General features: G+C 41.9%; 1 protein-coding gene across 1 annotated transcript; it reads left to right on the top strand.

The window, feature by feature from the left end:
* The first annotated feature begins 781 nt into the window (after positions 1 to 781).
* bltp3a (bridge-like lipid transfer protein family member 3A) lies at positions 782 to 20268 on the top strand. Its single transcript, XM_071894599.2, has 21 exons — positions 782 to 828; positions 4842 to 5004; positions 5679 to 5717; positions 6004 to 6095; positions 6211 to 6400; positions 6842 to 6982; positions 7171 to 7341; positions 7843 to 8023; positions 8164 to 8250; positions 9745 to 9915; positions 10420 to 10562; positions 11142 to 11283; positions 11651 to 11844; positions 12043 to 13283; positions 13477 to 13661; positions 13747 to 13892; positions 14195 to 14345; positions 15549 to 15802; positions 16150 to 16258; positions 16471 to 16565; positions 17207 to 20268. The coding sequence occupies exons 1-21, from the start codon at positions 785 to 787 to the stop codon at positions 17321 to 17323; spliced, it is 4056 nt and encodes a 1351-aa protein (XP_071750700.1). The 5' UTR covers positions 782 to 784; the 3' UTR covers positions 17324 to 20268.
* The last annotated feature ends 340 nt before the right edge of the window (positions 20269 to 20608 follow it).

Below are 20608 nucleotides of genomic sequence, written 5' to 3'. Positions count from 1 at the left end.
AGATGTTAAATGTTCTTTATAAACGTTTATTTAAATCGTAACTATTGATCTCAGTGCTTTGTTTTTTTTATGTTACGAAGACTAATTGTGATATTAACAAGTTATACGAAATGAATGGTTGATTTTGTATTATATTTCAATTCAATAAAGAGCAATGGGGGGAAAGAGCAATGGGGTTTTTTGTAATGACTACATGCAGCCAGCAGGGGTTGCTAGTTGACACTTTCCCTCCCGTCGCTTGTTATCAAGAGGGTTACGCAAGTTACGTAGCTGGGAAAAGAAAGGATGAAACATTTTTTGCATTTTACGTGAGATTTACGCAAGGAGGAGGCTACATACTACAGCCAAGGAGGTTTAGTACGAGGACAGCACTATGCAACAACCAGTGCATAACCTTTTCTCTCCATACTTGTTGTCATCAAGCAACGGTGTTTATATTTGTCTTATTTCTGTTTTCATTGAAATATTTTGGCGTGCTTCGTGGGATTTTCTTAACCACCTCCCACTGGATGCTCCCCCGAAAGTCCAGCAGATGGCATCGTGTATGTGACTTATGTCTGTGTTGGAGGAGTGTGGGGCCAGTTGACTGTCCGGCCGGCGGTGGAAGGAGCCTGCCTGACGTTGCCCAGGCAGCTAGGCTGTAACGTTACCAGAGGGCTGTACCAGCAGAGGCTAGCAAGATGCGACGTGGAGTGCGGTGCACATTATTGAGATACCCGCAAGATAGTATATGTGTATTTAAGTAAAAAGCAGCTGATATTCTTCGACACGAACGCAGACAGAAATGGCCGGGATTATTAAAAAGCAAATTCTGAAACATTTGTCCAGGTAAGTGTCATCTTTGGCTGTAACGTTACGTGTTAGCTAGCTAGCCCAGCTGGCTCATGTTTATGTTCGTTGTATTGCAAACAGCACAGCTAACGTCAGTTAGCTAACATTATCTACTCAGATTTTCACACTACCAGATAGCTTAACGCTACACATTATAGCAGACTAAAGAGAGTAGTCTAAAGACTACTAAAAGAGTCTCAGTGAAGACTGTGAACGCAGCAAACCACCTTGACCTGAATCATGATTTTGATATATCAGTTTTCTAAGTTTATATATGTGTGTTGAGTAGTGATAAAATAGGCTTATTTACTATCTTATTTGCTTTGGCAAGCTGATACAGTCTGGTCCCTAATATCCCCCATCACCCCCATCTTTTCTAACATTCAGTAGTCAATATTTCGGAATGGAAATTGAAATAGGATATTTGCTCTCATTTATAGATGAAAAACTTTCACTACTGCATTCTGAACTAGTGTTAGACTTAAAAGGGATGTATGGTTGAGTAGCTGGAATTCACCTATTTTTAGAATTGGATATCTATCTATCTATCTATCTATCTATCTATCTATCTATCTATCTGAAAGGACAAAATCAGGATTAAATTTTGGAGTCTCTGCAGATAACTCCTGCCACCAAAAAGGGTATATAACTACCCAGGGTGAAAGTAAACTACCTATTGCAGAGGTTTATCATTTTATTTTTTATTTAACTTTTTTTTAAAGTATCATTCCTATTTTGGGTTTATGAATGATACGATTTTAAAGCAGTCAAATCTCTTTAAGCACAGGGATAATTTGGATTAAACAATAACTTGTGAGATTGTGACAATTATGGAGGCAGTGTTTTAGCTTTTACAGATTTATGCTTTTTGTGCCCCGAACACAAGTGTCTGAAGCCTTAACCATTCAAATCAGCAGTGTATATTGAATGTGTGTGTATTTACTGAGCCCTGACCTTGGAAAAGGTTGTGCTTGTTCAGTTGTGTGTATGCAGTTGTTGGGCCAAGTCCTAGGCAGAAAGATCCAAAAACACACCCTCAGCTGAAATTAACTGCATTATAGAGTGGCAAAAATAGACAAATCCTTAAAAGTAATAGATTTCTCAAAATGGCCAAAATATTTGTGACAGTGACGTTTATAAAAAGTCTGTTTAACATGAAGTTACATGAAAGAATTAGGCCTACATCTGTCCTAAATTCGTAGGGAGTGTTATAAATATTATGTTCTTCACTTACAAAAAATATAACAGAAATACAGTTATACCAAGTTTTCACACACCCTGATACCGATACTTGTAGTTTAAAAGTAGACATGCTTGCAACTTCAGCTGTGGGTGCTATTCCAAGCTTGTTCTTAATCACTAGACAGACGTTTTGTTTAGTAACCTACTTAGTCTTACCTTGAATTAGCCACATTATGTAGCCTATATATATAAAAACACTTCAGACAATCCTGACACAGTCGGGCAGCTCTAAATGAGTTTAGAGGAACACTGGACAAGAAGACCTGTGTTAACCTCTGTGATAACTTTGTGACCTGTCATCTGGCATGGTATGGTAAAAAGAAAAAATGGGTAACTGCCCTCTGCAAAGATGAAGACTAGCTCTCTACTGCATGTTGACTTGAATCAGCAAAGGGACTTGAGGGCTGTGGCTGATGCTGTGATTGAGTCAGCACTGCTGCTATGGTCAGATGTGAAGTAAAGTTTTAGTAGAAGACAGCCTATGCCTAGAGATTAGCCAGCAGCTTGTGGCAATCTCACTCCTGCAGCACATAGTCAGATATTATATTGCAGTCATCTTCAGCATCATGACCAGCGTTGACTGCAGCCTTTTCTCTACACCTGGTTTCACTTCCTTTAAGTGCTGTGCCACTGCCCAGGAGACATGCAGCCTGCTACTGTGTGATGCACAGTCTCCCTTTTGTAAGTTGTATTGCTGCAATCCTTGTTGCGTTCGCTGTTGCTGCATGTTTGGCAGTACTGACAGTTGCTAAGATATTTATTTTGGTGGGAAAGACGATGTTGAAATGTGTTTTAAAGGTCTTTATTACCCCAGCCGAATGGGGTAAAGGCCAAACTTGATCACTAGCCTGGACAGTGGATGTTTATTAAAACAGGGGTTTCTCATAGACTGACGCTTATTCGCCTTTTGTTTCCTGTATTGGTTGCTGAATAATTAAAATAATTATTTGCTGCAGATAGACACACAGTGGACACAAAGGTACATATACAAGCAAATACATTTTTTGGACCGTAGCTTGTTTCTTTGATGGGATTTAGTCCAAGCATTTTAATATGCCCTTTTCAACTATCTTGCATCCTGCTGTTAGAAATCATCTCTGTTGGACATTTTCAGTCTATTTTGTCATTCCATGATGTTCTTGATATTTCTTTATTAGCTGCCGAATCAGTGACTTCCTTCACCTCTCTTTGGGCAGCACTCATGTTGTCATGTATTTGTTTTAAGACTTAGTCGTCTCTCAGTTTGGTATATTCCTTTCCTCAGGCAGGATGATGACAAAATCAAATCAGCAGTCTTAACCAAGCATACAATGCATCCCTGCTAGTCACAAGAGTCTGTACGATATGGATGACAAGAAAGTGTCCAGCTGCTATAATTGCTTTGCTCCAAACACACAAACGTAGCCTAAACCTTTCATAGCACTTCTTCATCCACTGGTTGTAAATTAACCATTTTGAGTGTGAACCTTTTTGTGCTAATCTTTGAAACACATTTTTTCGTATTGTTTAATAGTAAAACCAAGATATTGTGCTCCAAGCCAAGTTTGTACAATGACTTCTTTTTTGCTGCCTTTGATAAGCTCTGGAATTTCTCTACTGCTTAAACCACGCTAATCTTTACAATTGGCTTACTGTTGCCTAGTTTGATAAATAATAGCGCTACTATAGCCTTTGCTCTAATGTAGATCTATATTATATCCTAAACCATCTTCGATCTTATCTGCTCATCCAAAACAGAATCATATTACAATGCCATGTGTTGTACAGACTAGCCCAAGCTATTTTCTGACATGGCAACTATAACTGTAAGTTTGTTCTACACCTCACGATCGAACCGTTAAATGGGCTTGAATAGTGTGGGAGTAATATGAAACGTTCAGATGGGGAAAGTAATGACCCAGTCTTTGTCCATTATAGAAGATTCGCTTGAACATTATCACAACAGGCCGGCCATTGTGATTGAAATTAATTGGGGAGGAGGGTAGAGCAGTGGTGTTGGTGCTATTGTTCACTGTATAGGGCAGTGAACAACTAGCATGTGTAAGCTTTGACTGGCTTATCTGGTGCAACAAGGCATTAGATCTAATAACATTAAACTTTTGGGGTTAAGCATCTTTGACAACTTGGACCACATTCACATATCATCATTACATTCATTTATATCATTAACCTACTAAACTGTGAGTCATACTCTGTAGCCCTTTTGTTTGGCAAATAAGCTAGTGGTTTTTCAGCAGCGTTTTGGGTTGGCCTCTGACACATTTTAAATGAAGTACTCCATATTCTACCACCTTATGTGGACATTTTTTGATGTAGACGTGTCAGAACAGTGTCCAGTCATGGGGTATGTGAAATGATATACTTAACAAGTTAGTTTGCTCCAACTGCTGCTATCTTCACTACGATGGGTTGTAGTCTATTCCTGGCTGTCAGTGTTGTATTTTAGCACCTGTGGAGAGGTTAAGCCAGATGGAGGGTACTGCTGTGAGAATCTAGCCAAGAGGCTGCTCCAGCTGCCCAGGATGACTCATTCAGTTGCAACACTTTTCAATTAGAGTACAACTCTCTGGCTCAGCTCGGCGTAACCCAGCTTCAGTTTTCACTTTTGTATCGTTCTATCTCCAGGGATCAAATGAAGTATACCTTCTATAATGTCAGGTGTTTCCCTGATAAAGCCTATTTGAAACAACCTATTCCAGATATAGGATGTTTTTCGCCCCTTAACCTCCCCCTGCCCGAATAACATTTGATCTCATTCCTTTCCCTAGGTTCACCAAGAATCTGTCCCCAGACAAGATCAACCTGAGTACTTTGAAGGGGGAGGGGCAGCTGTCCAACCTGGAGTTAGATGAAGAGGTTCTGCAGAACATGCTTGACCTGCCTACCTGGCTGGCTGTCACTCGGGTCTACTGCAACAAAGCTGCCATCAGGGTATGTCACTGACTAGTCAAACCAGATTGGATAGCTGGTCTGACAGCTGAGGCTGTCTCCCTTTCTAAAGAGTAATCCTACAGGTCAAAGCTGGTACAGAAAAAAATACATAATCCATGTCATTTTGGTAATTGTCTCATGTTTCATTTTCAGACAGAAAATGAGTATTCTATCTTTTAACGTTGAAGAGCTTGCTTTTGAATTTCAGGGTAGGTTTAGTCCTCAGAGCCATTAGAGCCATAGAGGAAATGAGCAGTGGCAGCACTACAGATAAGCATTTCCTAGACACACCACTGAGGTCAGTGTGATTCTCCAGACCACCACTGGCTGTAGATAACAGAGAGGCGAGCTGTGATGCAGAGAGACACAAAAGGCCAGAGGCTAAAGAGATTGTGAGAGATTCAGGCAGGTGTACACTGAACTAGCTGGATGGCTTGGTTTGTGTTGCCCAAATGTTCCCATTAATGTCATATCTGTAAGACAGCTTGTTTGAAACAAGATTTGATCATAGTATGGCAGTAATGCAGTTACTGTTGTCGCCCTTGTGGTGATGTTTCATGGGAGCTTGATGCTTACTGTGCCGTGTACACAGTGAATGATAAACGTTGTGTCAGAGTGCTGTGGCAAGTGTTTATGATTGACTCAGTTGTCCCCTGCTGTCTTGTCTTTTTCAGATACAATGGACAAAGTTGAAAACAAGCCCCATCTGCTTGGTAAGAATGTTAATTATATTTCTCTCTTTCTCCAGAGTTATTTGTACATTTCGGCAATAATCTTGTTTCTCCCTCTGCCTTGTTATACAACAATAACCTGCCTTAGGCATCGCTCTGTCAATGTTCTCCATTGTTGTTTCACTTTTTGTTATACAGCTCTTTAACAAAAGATATAACAGGGTGTGCTCTTTGCTCTGACATCATTTGCAACGGTTAGGCTGTCTATTTCTCTGTTCATACTTAACTTAATTGTATGCTGAGTATTATACTTTTCTCCTGTGTGCAGTTCTTGGATAAGGTAGAGGTGGAGATGAGGACATGTGAAGAGCCACGTCCACCTAATGGCCCCTCCCCTATAGCTATCACAGCGGGCCAGAGGTGAGCCTGCGTAAACCTGGCAGTTTGTCTTAAAACTGATGTTGAATACATTGTGTGTCCTATACACGGTCAGCCCATCGCCTTTGCTCATGTTCCTATTGCGTGTTACTTACAGCGAGTACGGCTTCGCTGAGAAGGTGGTGGAGGGCATGTCTGTGATCATCAACTCCATTACCATCAAGGTGCACGCCCGTGCCTTCCACGCCTCCTTTGAGCTCTGGCAGCTACAAGGCAACAGCCTCAACCCCAAATGGCAGCGCAGTGACCTCCGCTACACCCGCATCACCGACCCAAAGAGAGGAGAGGTACCGCACAGCGCACAGTTTTCTTTTTCTTTTCTCACCACCAGCTTAACCACTGTTCTGCCTGGATCTATGTAATGCCTGGACGTATTCAGTGTTCCTGCCACAGAAACAGTGTGTGTCCACCAGGCCTGCACTAAATCATTTAATCAGGCCAACTGTTTTGGTCTTTATCAGCCACAGTGACTCCAGGTTGAGATGTCTGACTTCTCTAAATGAGATCTCGTAATCCACTTAAAAAGAAATTCATGTTTGCCTGTGAGATGACCTTTTATTTGTGCTCTCTGCTTGTCTCAGAGAAAAACATTTGCCTTGACTCAACAGTACCAGTCATGGCATACAACTGTAGGAACATGGTGTGTATGTTTTTCTGTGTCTTCCTGTCTCTCTGTGTATGATCTCAGATAGAGGCGGGTGGTTTGATACACGTATTCTCTCACTCAGGTGTTGACTTTCAAGGAAATTAACTGGCAGAGTCTGCGAATCGAGGCTGATGCCATAGAGAGTGAGGACCAGGACCTAGGTAGCACCCCGTTACGCCTCATCACCAACCAGGGACGCATTCGCATCGCTCTCAAACGCAGAGTAAGACTGTGTCACATTACTGTGGAGTTTCTACCATTCATTTAAGTCTAATAAAAATTCACAATATTTGTTATCATAAAAAGTTGAGGCACAACTAGATCTGCCAGAATTGCTGAAAATCATGAACTTGATCTAAATCACAAATTATTTGTTAAAAACCCTTTATTCTCCTTCATGGCTCTTTCAAGGTCAAGGACTGTAATGTGCTGGCATCCAAGTTGCTTTTCATCCTGGACGACCTATTGTGGGTACTGACAGACTCTCAGCTCAAAGCTATCATCCATTATGCCAAATCTCTCAGCGAGGCCATGGAGAAGTCTGCGCAGCAGAGGAAGAGCATGACTGCTGAATCCCTGCAGGTCCTGCCCCCCTCCTGCCTTCCTTATTGATGTTTTGAGAATAAATTTAAAAGCTTCACTTTATCATTTATTGAAGAAAACTTGCTTTAACTACATATTTTACATGTTTAAAGGGGAAATCAGGGTTGATATCAACCTTAATTGAACTCTGAAAAAAAAGTATATAACTCTGTTTTGAGTTGCCATACATAGAATTGTTATTGTTATTGTTGTTGCTGATATTATAGAAACGAGTATATACTGTAAAACAACATAATTTGAAAACTATACTCCCTCACTAGTATCCCTCCTGAGTCTCCCTCCTTAACTCTTAATAACTCTTGAACAAATTGAATTTGTGCAAGACTGTTTCTATAATGTGTTGTATACATTATGTCGGGTTTGTTTTTGTGCTGCTTTAAGATTTGTGTTGCAAGACATTTCTTGTAAATTTCTTGTAAATTTTGTTAAATCTGCTATTTCACTTGGTAATGTTGATCTTCTGCCTCTTCTATGTTGCAGACTGCTCCTCCATCTCCTGGCATCCACACCCTGTGGTCAGAGCCCCCACCTCCTCCTGCTGGTGCCCCCAGCAACCTCAGTCAGTACTTTGAGCTCTATGATGTCAAAGAGTCTTCTTATCACACCTTCATATCCCGCTTGGACTTGCACATATGCAACGACAGTTCTTCAATGGACCCCGGTTAGTTGGATAACTCCCATTTTCTGCTTCAGCTAATTAAAAGTACGCTTGTGTGCTCAAAGTAATCCATGAAATACACTGAATTGTTAAGCATTTGAACCATAATTATCTTTTAACCCCTGTCATGTGATGTTCCATAGATGAGCCTCCTGCACCGGGCTCACAGGGCGCCATGCAGCTGACTTTTAGGAAGCTGGGTTTTGACTACTATCCTATCCACAGACCTGGTGAGTCTGATGACTGGTCCTTTCAGCCTCTCTGCCCGTAATTTAACTGCTGTCTTCCCTGGGGCTCTTTTGTGCTCCCACTGAATCCACAGCATTCACCCAGGACTAAGTGTAAGAAGGATTACTGTTCAAGCAGACTAATGGCTTGGGAGAGCGTGCCTAGTGCCATTATTCTCAGTGGAATTCCTGAAGTGTAGAATGTAGAGCGGCAGAATCGCCTCTGGAGCTCACCGTCCCATCAGCACCACAAACTGTACGATTATTACATGAGCATTGTTCTTGATCTGATATGGTCAATGATGCAGAGTTTTAAAAAAATGCATGTTTTTATTCTACTAGTTGGTTTAATGAAATGTTATGTTCTTCTAATTAAGCTAAATTGGGAGGAAAGAGGAAAAATGAATACATATATCAGTTGAATAATAAGAATATTTGTTAGGCACTTTTTTACAAAGAGACTACAAAGTGCTTTAACAAATAAAAGCAAACATCATACTCATGAATGAAAACAAACAATGAAAAACCAGACTAAGAGTCTGACAGCTCCGCAATCATAACAGACCTGAATCGAACTCGGGTCTCCCGATTGAGAGTCTGCAATCTAACTCCCTGCGGCACACTTTCACCCACGTGACAAAAACTGGTCAACAGAGCAACTGACCGACAATGCGATCCATAGAGCCCCTGCTGTTGCGGGGCAAAAAAAAAAAAAAAAGACTCAAAACAAGAAGGCACTGTAACATAAAAAAAAATGAGAATAGAGTCAAAACAATGTAATTGTAAAAGAAAATAGAATAAAAGATGCCACATAAAAGCAAGTCTATAAAAATATGTTTTAAGTAGTGATTTTAAAAGACAACACTGATTCCGGTAGCATAAGCTCCTCAGACAGGGTTAGGGTTTAGGGTTAGTAAAAGCCTCCTTTTCTCTTAAGTGTAAAATACTGTATTATAGAATACTGCTAGACTATAACTTAACTTAACTCATACTAAGGTCAGAAAGAGCCAGGGCCTGATAATATCTGTGTTCGAGTACTTAAAACCTGTGCAGAGCTCTGTGGTATCTTCTATTTTATCGTCATGCTGTCTCTTCAGTTGCAGAGCGTGTCAAATATTTGGAAACACTCCACTGTTGTTTCCTGTAGCAAAGTGTGAAACCCCAAAAAGTGCTTAATGACTTCAGACTGGTCACTCTTACTTCCCTAGTCATGATAAACATTTGAAAACATAAAGGAAGTGTTAAGGTAGAGAAGTTGCTGGATCCTCTTCAGTTTGTGTATAGGAGGACAAGGACCCTAAGATCATGCCAGGCTTTTATTCATAGATTTTCCCTCAGCTTTATTACTATCCAGTCACACCTGCTTGCAGAGAAACCATGTGTAATCATTGTGTTTATTGTGTTATTTGAAATCCTGTCTACAAACCAAATTTCCCCTTGAGGTTCAACAAAGGTTAAAGTTTTAGTAACTGCCTTTTTGATACTGCTGTACTCCAGCTGATGGATGTCGACACTGGGAGCGCCATAGTGGAGCCATGGAGGCGCAGGCCCAGTGGGCTGGGAAACTGCTGCAGGACTTCCAGAGGAGAGCAGAGGCTTCAGGGTTTCCTGGGCCACACGCTGAGGGGCTCCACCCAGCCAGGGACTCCCCTGCAAAGACTGCTCAAGGTATGAATATTAACATAAGTTGCAAGATTTACCTTGGTATGGGAATTATATTTCTTTCACACCTACCAAACATAGTTACATAGATATAGATACATACTCACTCTCTCCCTCCCTGAGAGAAATTCAGTTTTCACAGTAGCAAAACAGTTGAGACACAGTAACCAACATCAAAATTTTCATAATTCAACATAAAGAAATACTGTATTTACCTCCCTGTACAATCACTCGACTTATTAACATATCTAAATATTACACAGTAATCAAAATAAAAACTGTGTCCCCACCCCCATATAAATCAACATATAACACAGAAAAAAACAATAAAAAGTTTTATTCCTCTGCCCATATACAGCATAAGAAAATGCACAAATCTGAAAAAAAAAAAAAAAGAAGTATGGAGAACATTGTCTATGATCTAGTCAGGAAACAGAATTGTCATTCTCACATGGTTTGGGTCGCCTTATGTTGTCATAAAATTGTTTCTGTCATATATACATACTTCAGATGGACAGCCCAGTCCCAAGTGCCCCCCTGACAAAGAGCAGGCATCCAGCAGGAACTCCGTCACAGCACCTCCAGGGACGCCACTGAAGAGGCTGCGCTCCAGCTGTGTGGTGGTCAGGATGGATGACCTGGACATTCACCAGGCAGGTTTTCAACATCAACTCATTTGATTTACCTCCTCTCCCTAACAGCAGTCATATTCTTATTCTACGATTGTTACGCTCACTGGGAACTGTGACAAAAGAGGATACAGAGTTATGTCTCGCTCTGTAGAAAAGACTGTTGTAATAATTCATCACGTTTTTTATTCTAATGTGTCGCTAAAATACCTCAGCAAGAATAGAAGAATCCTTAATGCGTCACGACACTTAGCTGCTCCATTGCTTTTCAGCTGAGATGGAGAAAACCCCTGCCATTTCAAATTCCACTCCTGCTGCTTCTGCGGTTTCACTTTTTGCACACACACACATTTTCACACTTTCCATCATGAGACAGTGTGACATTACCAAGGTTATTTTACATTTAAGATGCTTGTAGTTCCCCATTTGTTAGAAGTAGAGAAACCCAGGGGAGATTATTTACATTTCTGACTCTCCAATTTCATCATGTGACAGGAAGTAGTTGATGTCTTGATCCAGTCGAGTAACACATTAAATACTTCACTTAAATACTTGAGTACTTCACTATTCTACTTGTTGTAACCTCTTCACCTCTATATCCAGGTGTCTACAGGGGGCCGCCACAATAAGAAGACCCAGTCTTTAATATCCTGTAACCGCAAAGCGCTGCGCTTGCCAGACAATGTGCCAGCAATCCATCTGCAGTTCACTGAATACTACTTTCCTGACAACCCCACCTTTTCAGGTATGGTCTTATCACCTATATTTAACCCTCTTGTGTTTATTATGCAAAGAAACATCTCAGGACGATACAGGGCTCTCAGTTTTGTAGCATATCCACCTAAAAAGTCACGCTACCTTTTAAAATGGTCCCTGTCAAATGGGAACCCCGTCATGCCTGGTTCTTGGTTGCTTGTAAATATTTGAATTAGTTCTGTACTGTACAGCTTTGCCACAAATGTGCTGTGGGGCTGTCCAGGATCTCTACTTTTATTTTGGAGTTCAAGTGTTCCTTTAGAAAAAACAAAATGTCACAATAGATCACTGCAGTCCACTCATTGCCATTTTCTCTGCTCCATCCTCTCACCTTCCCTTTTGTTCCCTCCTTCCAGTGCCCACCTCCAACCTGTATGCCCAGCTAAACAGCCTCCAAGTGTGTGTGGACCCAGTCAGTGTGCTGTGGATCAATCTGTTCTCCAGGGGTCTGCTGCGCACCCTGGACCAGGTCAAAGCTTTCTACCATTTGCAAGACAGCAGCAAGGCTGAGGAGCATGTGGATGTCCGCATGGATGCAGCTCAGCTCAAGGTAAAAATGACAGACAACTGTTTTCACATAGTAAAGTGGTTCTTTTTGATTTGGGGATTTAGTATAGTATAGTTTAGGAATACTCATGGAGCCCCTTCTTGCTGTCATCGGAGCCCAATTACATTTCATATAATGTCTCTGGATGTTATTACTTGGTTCGTTGCAGACATTTAAGTTTTCTTGTTTTTTTTTCTATAGCTGATAATTCCCTTGGATTCTTCCATCTTGGACCATCCAGAGCGTCCCCAGTCCCTCTCTATTATTGTTCCCCAGATGGTTCTCAGCAACACCCGTCATTGCCCCCATGGCATCAAAGCTGACCTCAACAGCATCTATGGCAGCTTCGCCACCTGCCCCTTCTTCCAGCCCACGCCTGCCTGCCCCTTTCCCAGGGACAAGAGTGCCTTCCACCCCCTTCCCTCCACCTTCCTCCAGCACTCTCAAGAGATGCAGCCCCAGTCTCTGTTGAACGGGAAGCAGCTTCGGTCCCAGGACATCTGGTCTCTCAGTCTATCCCATGTGACCCTGGGCTTTGATGGAGCTCGGCGATGCCCCAAAGGCAGAACCCAGCCCTTCATTGAGCCCTTTGCCATGTCTGTGTGGATGTGCCAGCCCTCTGCCTTTAATCGTGGTTTATCGTCTTCCCCCACCAGTCCCAGCACGGCCCACCCACCCTCTTCAGAGCAGGGGGCTCAGCAGGAGGAGGCTTCGCTGGCCTCCTTCCACTTCCTGGCCCACGCCATCACTCCAATAAAGATGTGGCTCAACCACTACCAGTATGTGGCCCTGCTGAGGATGAAGGATGCCATGGCCCGCTTGGGGGCAGAGTTGGGCCGGGACACGCGGGACGCTAAGCAGGCCCATGGCCAGCAGACAAAATCTGCCACAGTGTGTCTTGCCCTGCTTGTGGACTCAGTGGAACTTGGGCTCCTGTTGCCACCAGCCTCCACTGAGCCAGAGGAGGAGGTCCCCCATACCCCAGAGACAGACAGCCCCAGCATAACAGACTCTGACATCTCCCCCACTCATCACTCTACTGATCCAGGAGTCCTGGAAGACAGCGGGATAGGAAATGGCATGACCTCCATCAATGCAGCTGTCACTGTGTTTGATCAGGATGAACAAGACGGGGTTGTGGAGGAGGCCTGTGAGGCTGTGGAGGAGGGGCCAGAAGGGCAGGGGATGGTAACACAGGAGGATGGCGCTGTCCTCTCACCTCCCCTCTCTCCTGGACATCCCCCTGGCCTGTCCCGGGACCCATCCACCTTTAGCCTTGAGGGAGAGCTGTCCAGCGCCATTAATGCCACCAAGGATGTGACCAAAGATGCCATCAGTGCCTCTCTGGACCTGACCAAAGGGGCTTTCTCTATAACGAAAGACGCCTTCAGCATGCTGAGTCGTGGCTCAGGGATGAGCAAACTGTTCACTCCACAGGCAAAGTAAGTCTCAGTGTTCTCCTGCTGGGCTGTTGGCAACACAATGGTCTGCGTTAGTCTGGAACCCATACTGAGCACCACATGCTTTTACTGGCTGTCCCTTACCACTCTCCCTCTGTGTGTGTGTGTGTGTGTGTGTGTTGTGTGCGTGTGTGTGTGTGTGTGTTGTGTGCGTGTGTGCGTGCCACGTGTGTAGGGAACTGGTCCAGCGCTCAGAGGAGTCATCCCCCTCCTTGGCTGCCAGCCTACGCCTCCAATCTATGAAGCAGTCGCCTTCCCAGCATTCCTTTGACAGTGCGATCTTGGACGGCAGCCTGCCTGACGAAAACCTCTCTGTGGATAGCGATGCCAGTGACAACTTTGTTGTCCTCATGGACTCAGGTGCTTAAAACACAATCTCTTGTAGTTTCAAAAGATTTTTTTCTAAATTATCCATGTTACATGTACATTTGTTTTGTGTTTCCAGAGTCAGGTGTGGAGTCCATGCGTCCCAACAACACTCCAGTCCCTGTGGCCAGCCATGGCAGCCCTGCCCCCGGGACAGAGGGAGGCTCATCAGCTGACCTCAGCAGCTCCCTGTCCCAAAGTACTGAGGACATGGCTCAGGATATGGTGAGTTATTGTGCCCGTGTGAATTGGACAGATGGATGGAGCAATGTTATTTTTGAAATAATGATAATAGTAAACAATTAAAATTTGCCAATGGAGTGAGATTATTTTCTTTAAGAAAGTGACACATTGAAAGGAATAAAAAGATCTGCCTTATTGTATCTTGTTTCAAGAAAAAAAATATTTTTAATTGTCCAAATTTGTAATAATTCACTAATATTTCAGCAATATTTCAGCAAAAACTAAACATTTCAGACCTAAATCTAATTTAGATGTGATCTTATTGTGATGTGCTCTCATTGCAGTCTTCAGTGTTGTTGCTGGTCGTGAGTGGGATAGCCTGTATCGTAGAAGTGAAGGGAGAAGACCAGGTGGTGGCCGTAGAGGCCCAGAATCTCAACCCCATGCAGATCGGTAACGTCAGAGTATCGGACCTGCTGGCTGGTCTCATACAAGGTAACCTGGGCTACCGTTGCCATGCTGAACCTTTCCAAACCACACTCTCTTGGAAAATTGTTTCAGGCCTCCTCTTCTTCATTTGACTCCGGTCACTTCATTCTCTGTCTTCATATTGTTCCTTTTATCATCACACTTAACCTCATTTTGTTAACCAAGGATGGGTGTTTTATGGTGGTTGAGGCCAAACAATGTATGTAGTCACAACAGTGGAGTTATAAGGTACGAGTGTGCACTACTCTGAAGCTAAAGCACTCTATGCATCATCTTTTATGTTGTATAAAATGCCTGCAAAAAAGAATATAGCTACTGTTGTGTTGAAACAAAATGCCTAAATATGCTATGAAAACATTCACAATAAAATTTCTGTTAATCACAAAAATATTGTCCGTGTGACAGACTGAGATTGGCTAGTTGTACCACTTTCCTAGTACTATCATAAAATAAAATTGAGAAAGATACTTGCACTCAAACTTTACAGAACCTATTTCATTGCTACTACTGTATATGTGAGCAGTAGCTGCTCACATATACAGTAGCATTATGTAGTATAAAGTTACACATTGTAATGTAGATGTACACTGTAGTTGGAACTTATGTACATTGCATACAGTACAGTGCATATGTAGCCAAAAAACATTACATGTGCTATCTTGAAATGATCAGGGCTTCACAGCCCTGAAACGCCTCCCTAACATAGAAGCACATGGCACATTCTTTTACCTGCTTTGAAGTGATAGGATACTGTAAGTTTCCAACAGTTGTATTTACTTTTGTCTGTGACATTCATAGAGGTCACACTAAACCCAAAAAGAACATAACATTTAGGTAATACTAGCTGGGCTGCCAGGACAAATGTATTTTCCAAGAGCTCCAGTAGTCTCTGTTCATTCACAGAAATGTAACTTGGGAATACAAAGTTTATATTTACAAAAATACCAAATACATGCATATTGAAGTTACATAATGGTCCTGAGGTAGGGGTTAAGATTCTGGAACTTACTAGTGCTCATAAAAACAAGAAACTCATCTAGTCGCAGCACAAACGGTGTGCAGGGACCGGATGCAGTGTTAAACACACATTTTCATTGCATTTTTACTTATACAAAGTCTATCATCCCTTCATGTAGCTATTGGTGCTCAGCCTCCTCTTATTACATGCCCAGATGGCTGACTGAGGTTTTCTCTGCTTTATTTCTCCAGCTCCTGGTGGAGCGGCCCAGGGGCAGGACAGAGCCTCTCCAGTGATGTGCATGAGGGCAGAAATGGGTCCATCTGCAGGACGCCACTGCGCTCTGGCTGAGTCTGTAGGCTTTCTGGAGCTGGGAGTGCAAGGCTGCCAGGCAGAGCTGCTGGCCTCCACCATGACCAACCTGGGGCCTTTTCTGGAAGACGAACTCAGTGCTGATGGCCAGCCGATGAGGATCCACTTGAGCAACATCACCATCACTCTAAAGGTGGGTCGACGATACTGTTAGAACAAAAGAAAGTATTAGTCCAGGGTTGGGGTCAATTCACTTTCAATTCACTCAATATAAAATGTAAATTGAAACTGCAATTCACATGATAATGATTTCAGTCTCAATCATTTCTTCATAGGTTTGAAATGAGTGATTTTTTTTCACGCAAAATAGTTTTTCAATTTTGAAGAAAATCCACTTCCTAAATTGACTGAATTGAAAGAGTTGACCTCAACCCTTGGCTAGGCTTTGATCCTTTCAGGGTTTGAGGAATGAACCAATAATGGGTAGCCAGTGTTGAAGTTATGTGGTAAGCTGTCAGGATTCCTCTTTTCCGTTTCTAGGATGATGGCCCTAGAATCTATCCTACGGCCCCGCAACCTATCCCAGCTACATTCATTGTGGACCAGGTACTACTAGAACGCACCGATGATGGCATCTTCAGGCTCAAAGGTGAGCAAGAAATAGAAAGTTTCTATGGCATTTTATGTGGTTACTGTGACATATTTAACATTTGTCACTGTTGTGGAGATACCCAAATATCAGCAGATTTTTAAATATGGTTGATTAACTGTAGAACCACAAATACTCAAGCTTACAGCATCAGTTGTCAGAAGTTTGAAAAACATGAACAGAAACTGATCTTGATGCACTTTTGATTGCAGCTGGTGACGGTAAAAGCCCTAAAGCCGCAGCAGGTGTTCCTGTGGCTGGCCTGGAGAACCCAAACAGTTCCTGCTCTGTTCAACAACAGTGCAAGGTAAGGGAGAGACCCGGAGGCCACACTCTTTCGTGCTCCATCCAACCACATGTATGCTTCAGCTTGGTGTGTCTGCAGCACAGCCGCAGCTCAGGCCAACAACAGACAAAAGGATATTTGTGCTCGGTATCAATAATTATCTCGCACAAGCATATGAAATGTCAAGTGTAGCATGCATAAAGCGTTAAATCAAGATAACACTTAAAAAGATCACATTGTGTTCACGGTAATTTATCAGCTATCAAACCGGTTACTATGAGTAATGAAGCTGTTTATACATATTAAGATACATTCACAGGGCTTAAAGTATTTTTCTGTTAAAATATTGGTCAAGTGAAGATATTCAAACCTCGCTAGTATTTCATCTGAGCTGGATACACATCCTCTTCTCATGTTCTAACTGCAGAGATCTGTTACCTTAAATACAGCTGTACTACTGCTGTTCCTGTCTGTGTCTCTTGTCGGCTGTAATAGAGACAAAGCAGAGATGTGTCTAAGTACATGGGGTTATGTAATGGTATTGTAATTACACCTGTTGCCGTACGTCAGAATCCGATATCCAACCACTTGCCGTAGCACCTTATCTAAGCTTGCCTTAGCTTTGGTTGGAACTAACCATGCCAATAATCCTGCTGTTACAGAGTCAGCCCGTGGAGTCCCAGCTGTCTGATGCCCAGGCCGCTCTCTCCCAAGCCCTCAGCGACAGAGAGCGCCTCCTTCTGGAGGTCAGGAAGTATGATCCCACGTTTACTCTCTGAGCTGCTTTGTCTTTGACCGCTGAACCCGGTACTGCTCCTGCCGGGGAAAGGTGACGGGACGCATCGGGTTGAATGTCAGGAACCAGCAAGACTCATTCTGGACATGTCTGGACAGTGGACATGTTTGAAAAGAAGATGAATCAAACTTGGATCACCTTACGCTTGCTATATCACAGTGTTCCCCAGATTACAACGGAGCCCCTATAACTAAATATTATTAACAGGGGAACCTATTGAACTAGCTCATAGGTACATTATTGGTACTACTGTCATCTGGCAGTCTAGATATTCCTCACTACTATACTAAACACAAATTATGACGTATGGTTAGTTCTCATCCAAATCAGTGTAGACAGTCAAGTTAACTCATTCATGTGGGTTCAGTGTTTTGTCATAGAGCATGCAAGGGTAAATAGCGTCAAGCTTTATTTCCCCATCTGTAATTATTTGTGTTAGAGAAACGTTTGAAGAAGAACACATGCCAAAACCTCTTTTTTTACATGCACTAAGACACTGCCAGAGAGCTGTCAGTCCACCAGTCTTTCCATGTACAAACCATAACCTAGTGTCAGGCATGCTTTGTTAACTCCACTAATTTTATAGCATCATGTCAGCAAGTTTACAAATAGACACTCATGAAGCTAAAATAGACTTATTTAATAGTGTAGAATAGACCCATAGGTGTAAAATACTGTAGATCTGTGTGTTTCTTTTTTATTTGAAAAGTGCTGTAAAATGATCATTATTAAGCTGCTTTAGGTTCATCACAGACACTTGTTGCAGATGTGTTGTGGAGAGTAGGGAAAGCAATGCACTTTGTTTCAAAACAGACCTACACTGCTTACATGGAGTGACGGATATATCTCATCGTCTACCTTATTTGGTTGCTGCATCACCCGGGTGGAATGGTTACACCCTCTTATCAAGTTCTCACCGTTCTCACAGAACAGGTTGAATCATTCCCCAGTGTTATTTTTCTCTTTGCGTTGTGAAATGTTCATGATTGTTTTGTACTGTGAAACGATGTGCTCTTTGGTTTGAATGTCCACTCGAGACACGCCTTTCTGTGGAGAACTGGTTACACAGTAGCTACAGTATTGTAACTGGGTTAGTTTTTCACTCTAAAAAGAGGAAGGATCCCAGCTACCAGATATATAATACTTGATCTCCTTAAAACCTTTTTGTAGCTTACCAGGAAACACCCAGAGTCCTAGTTTTATTTCCTCTGCACACAGGAGTTCTTCCTGGATGTAGGTTTAGTTGTAGTTTATTTATTTTGATTTGTCACTACTTTGTTGTTACATTTTTTTTTTTTTTGTATTTGACCGGATTTACCAGGCAGTGTATTGAAGCCATATCAATCAAAAACTAAAGAAATGAGATCAAAAATTCAACGGTACTGATAATTGTATGTGTGCACACAATGTGTCAAGTAAATTACCAAATTCACTACAAAAACATGGCATGTACATTCTTTTCAGTTTGTGTCAGCTGTAGATTTTATTTATTAAGCCATTTGCCATTTGTTTTGTAGTTCTGTCACCTTCATTTTTCTACATTAATCCTTGAACTCTTTGTTTTATGGATGGATTCAGACAATGATGGATTGGTTTATCAAAATGCAAATCACCACATTTGTGTATAACATATTTTTTTATTCAACATTCAACAGTGATTTGTTTTGGTTTGCTCATATGAAGGTGTCTTTAAAGCCCTTTCTCAATCAGTTCCTACTTCCAAAGGTTATATTGTCAAAGCAGTGGTGTAGCATTTTGCCCCTGGAAGTACAGTTACCCATTGTAATCGGTGCAAAGCTGTTACAGCTCCAGAGATCTACTAACCTTTTAGCTAGCATTAATTATTGTCCCAGCGTACATGGGAGACCTCTGGTGGCTATGACCTGTCACAGTATCCCACCCATTAACAGTATTTGTTTTGTTTCCTTTGGTTGCCTTGCAAGTTATGAATGACAGCTTTGCATTCTCATAGTGGAATGTAAAATATTTCAAGCAATAGAAAGACTCCTCTGGTTTACCCAAAACCTGAGAAAGAACAATAATGAATTATGAAATCCCAAGGGTGACTGATATAACAAAGAAAAATGATCTACCTATGTGTCAGTTTTTTAATGTTTTCTCCTTAACTGCATGTGTGTTCACATCCTCACGGTCTGTCAGTGTCACAAAGCAGTGATACTGCCCTTTAACCTCAATATCACTCAAAATGGGCATCCTTTTCGTTGCTTTTGGTGTTCATCTTCTGCATGGCCTTAGTAGACAAAGATACTGTAGTACGAAATTGAACGTCCCATTTTAGAAGAAACGTGTACCTGTAAAGTTTCCAAAGTGTCCAAATTCCCTCTCCTCAAACCCCACCCAGTCGGGCCTCAGTGCCAAGTAGGGTGCCAAGTAGGGTGCCCACTCTGCTGACAAACTGGTGCTCTAAGCTCCGTCTGCTCATCACCTGTCATGTTACACTTCCTTTGCACTCTAGAGCAGGTCAGGGTTACCACAACAACACAACCCTCACCCAGTGTGCCATGCAAAAAGAAGGGGGTAGAGGGAGAGTGACGCAACACTCACTTCAAGCGGTGCGTCTTGTTCTCTCACTATTCATATGAATGACTTGGCAAAATTCTTGTGATTGGTGAGCAGATGCATGTACTGAGATGATTGTTTTGTGGTTTCTGCCTTGTGGATCATTTGCACTTGTGTGGTACGTTCACTGGACATTGCACTTGTTTTAATGTGAATCACTTCAAAGGATTGCAGATGAATCCTTTTGAAAACTTCCTTGATGATGCAAATGTTGGAGGCCCTCTAGACAGTATTTCTTTTTTTGTCGGATTTAAAATTCCTTACATTGAATTTTGTATTGTTATCATCACTTAATTGAATCTAACATAAACTTGGTTCTGTGAACCAAAAGTGGTAGAAATATTTTAAACGGTGGATAAAAAATAAATTGCTGAACATAATTATGTTGTGCCTTTATTTGATAACTGGTGGATTGTGAATGCATGTTTGTGAATTATGTTTTTGAAAAATATCTGTTGCACCTACAGTATACAGTATAATCAGTATCATAAAATATTCATAACGTTTTTAGTTGCATTAGTCAGACCACGAGTCTTCCATATTCATGAGATCCTCAGTTTAGATGTCTAGATCAGTTCAACCCAAATAAAAGGCCTTATACATTTCGAAATTAAATTTGACAATCAGTTCTAGGCTCATGAGCCACATGAAATGTCTTTGAACCAATTTTAGAAGATGTGCTAAATGA

The sequence above is a fragment of the Centroberyx gerrardi genome, chromosome 14 (genome assembly GCF_048128805.1).
Source record: "Centroberyx gerrardi isolate f3 chromosome 14, fCenGer3.hap1.cur.20231027, whole genome shotgun sequence".
Taxonomy (NCBI): Eukaryota; Metazoa; Chordata; class Actinopteri; order Beryciformes; family Berycidae; genus Centroberyx; species Centroberyx gerrardi.
The sequence above is the reverse complement of the archived record's forward strand: the minus strand, read 5'-3'. Positions and strand labels throughout refer to the sequence as shown.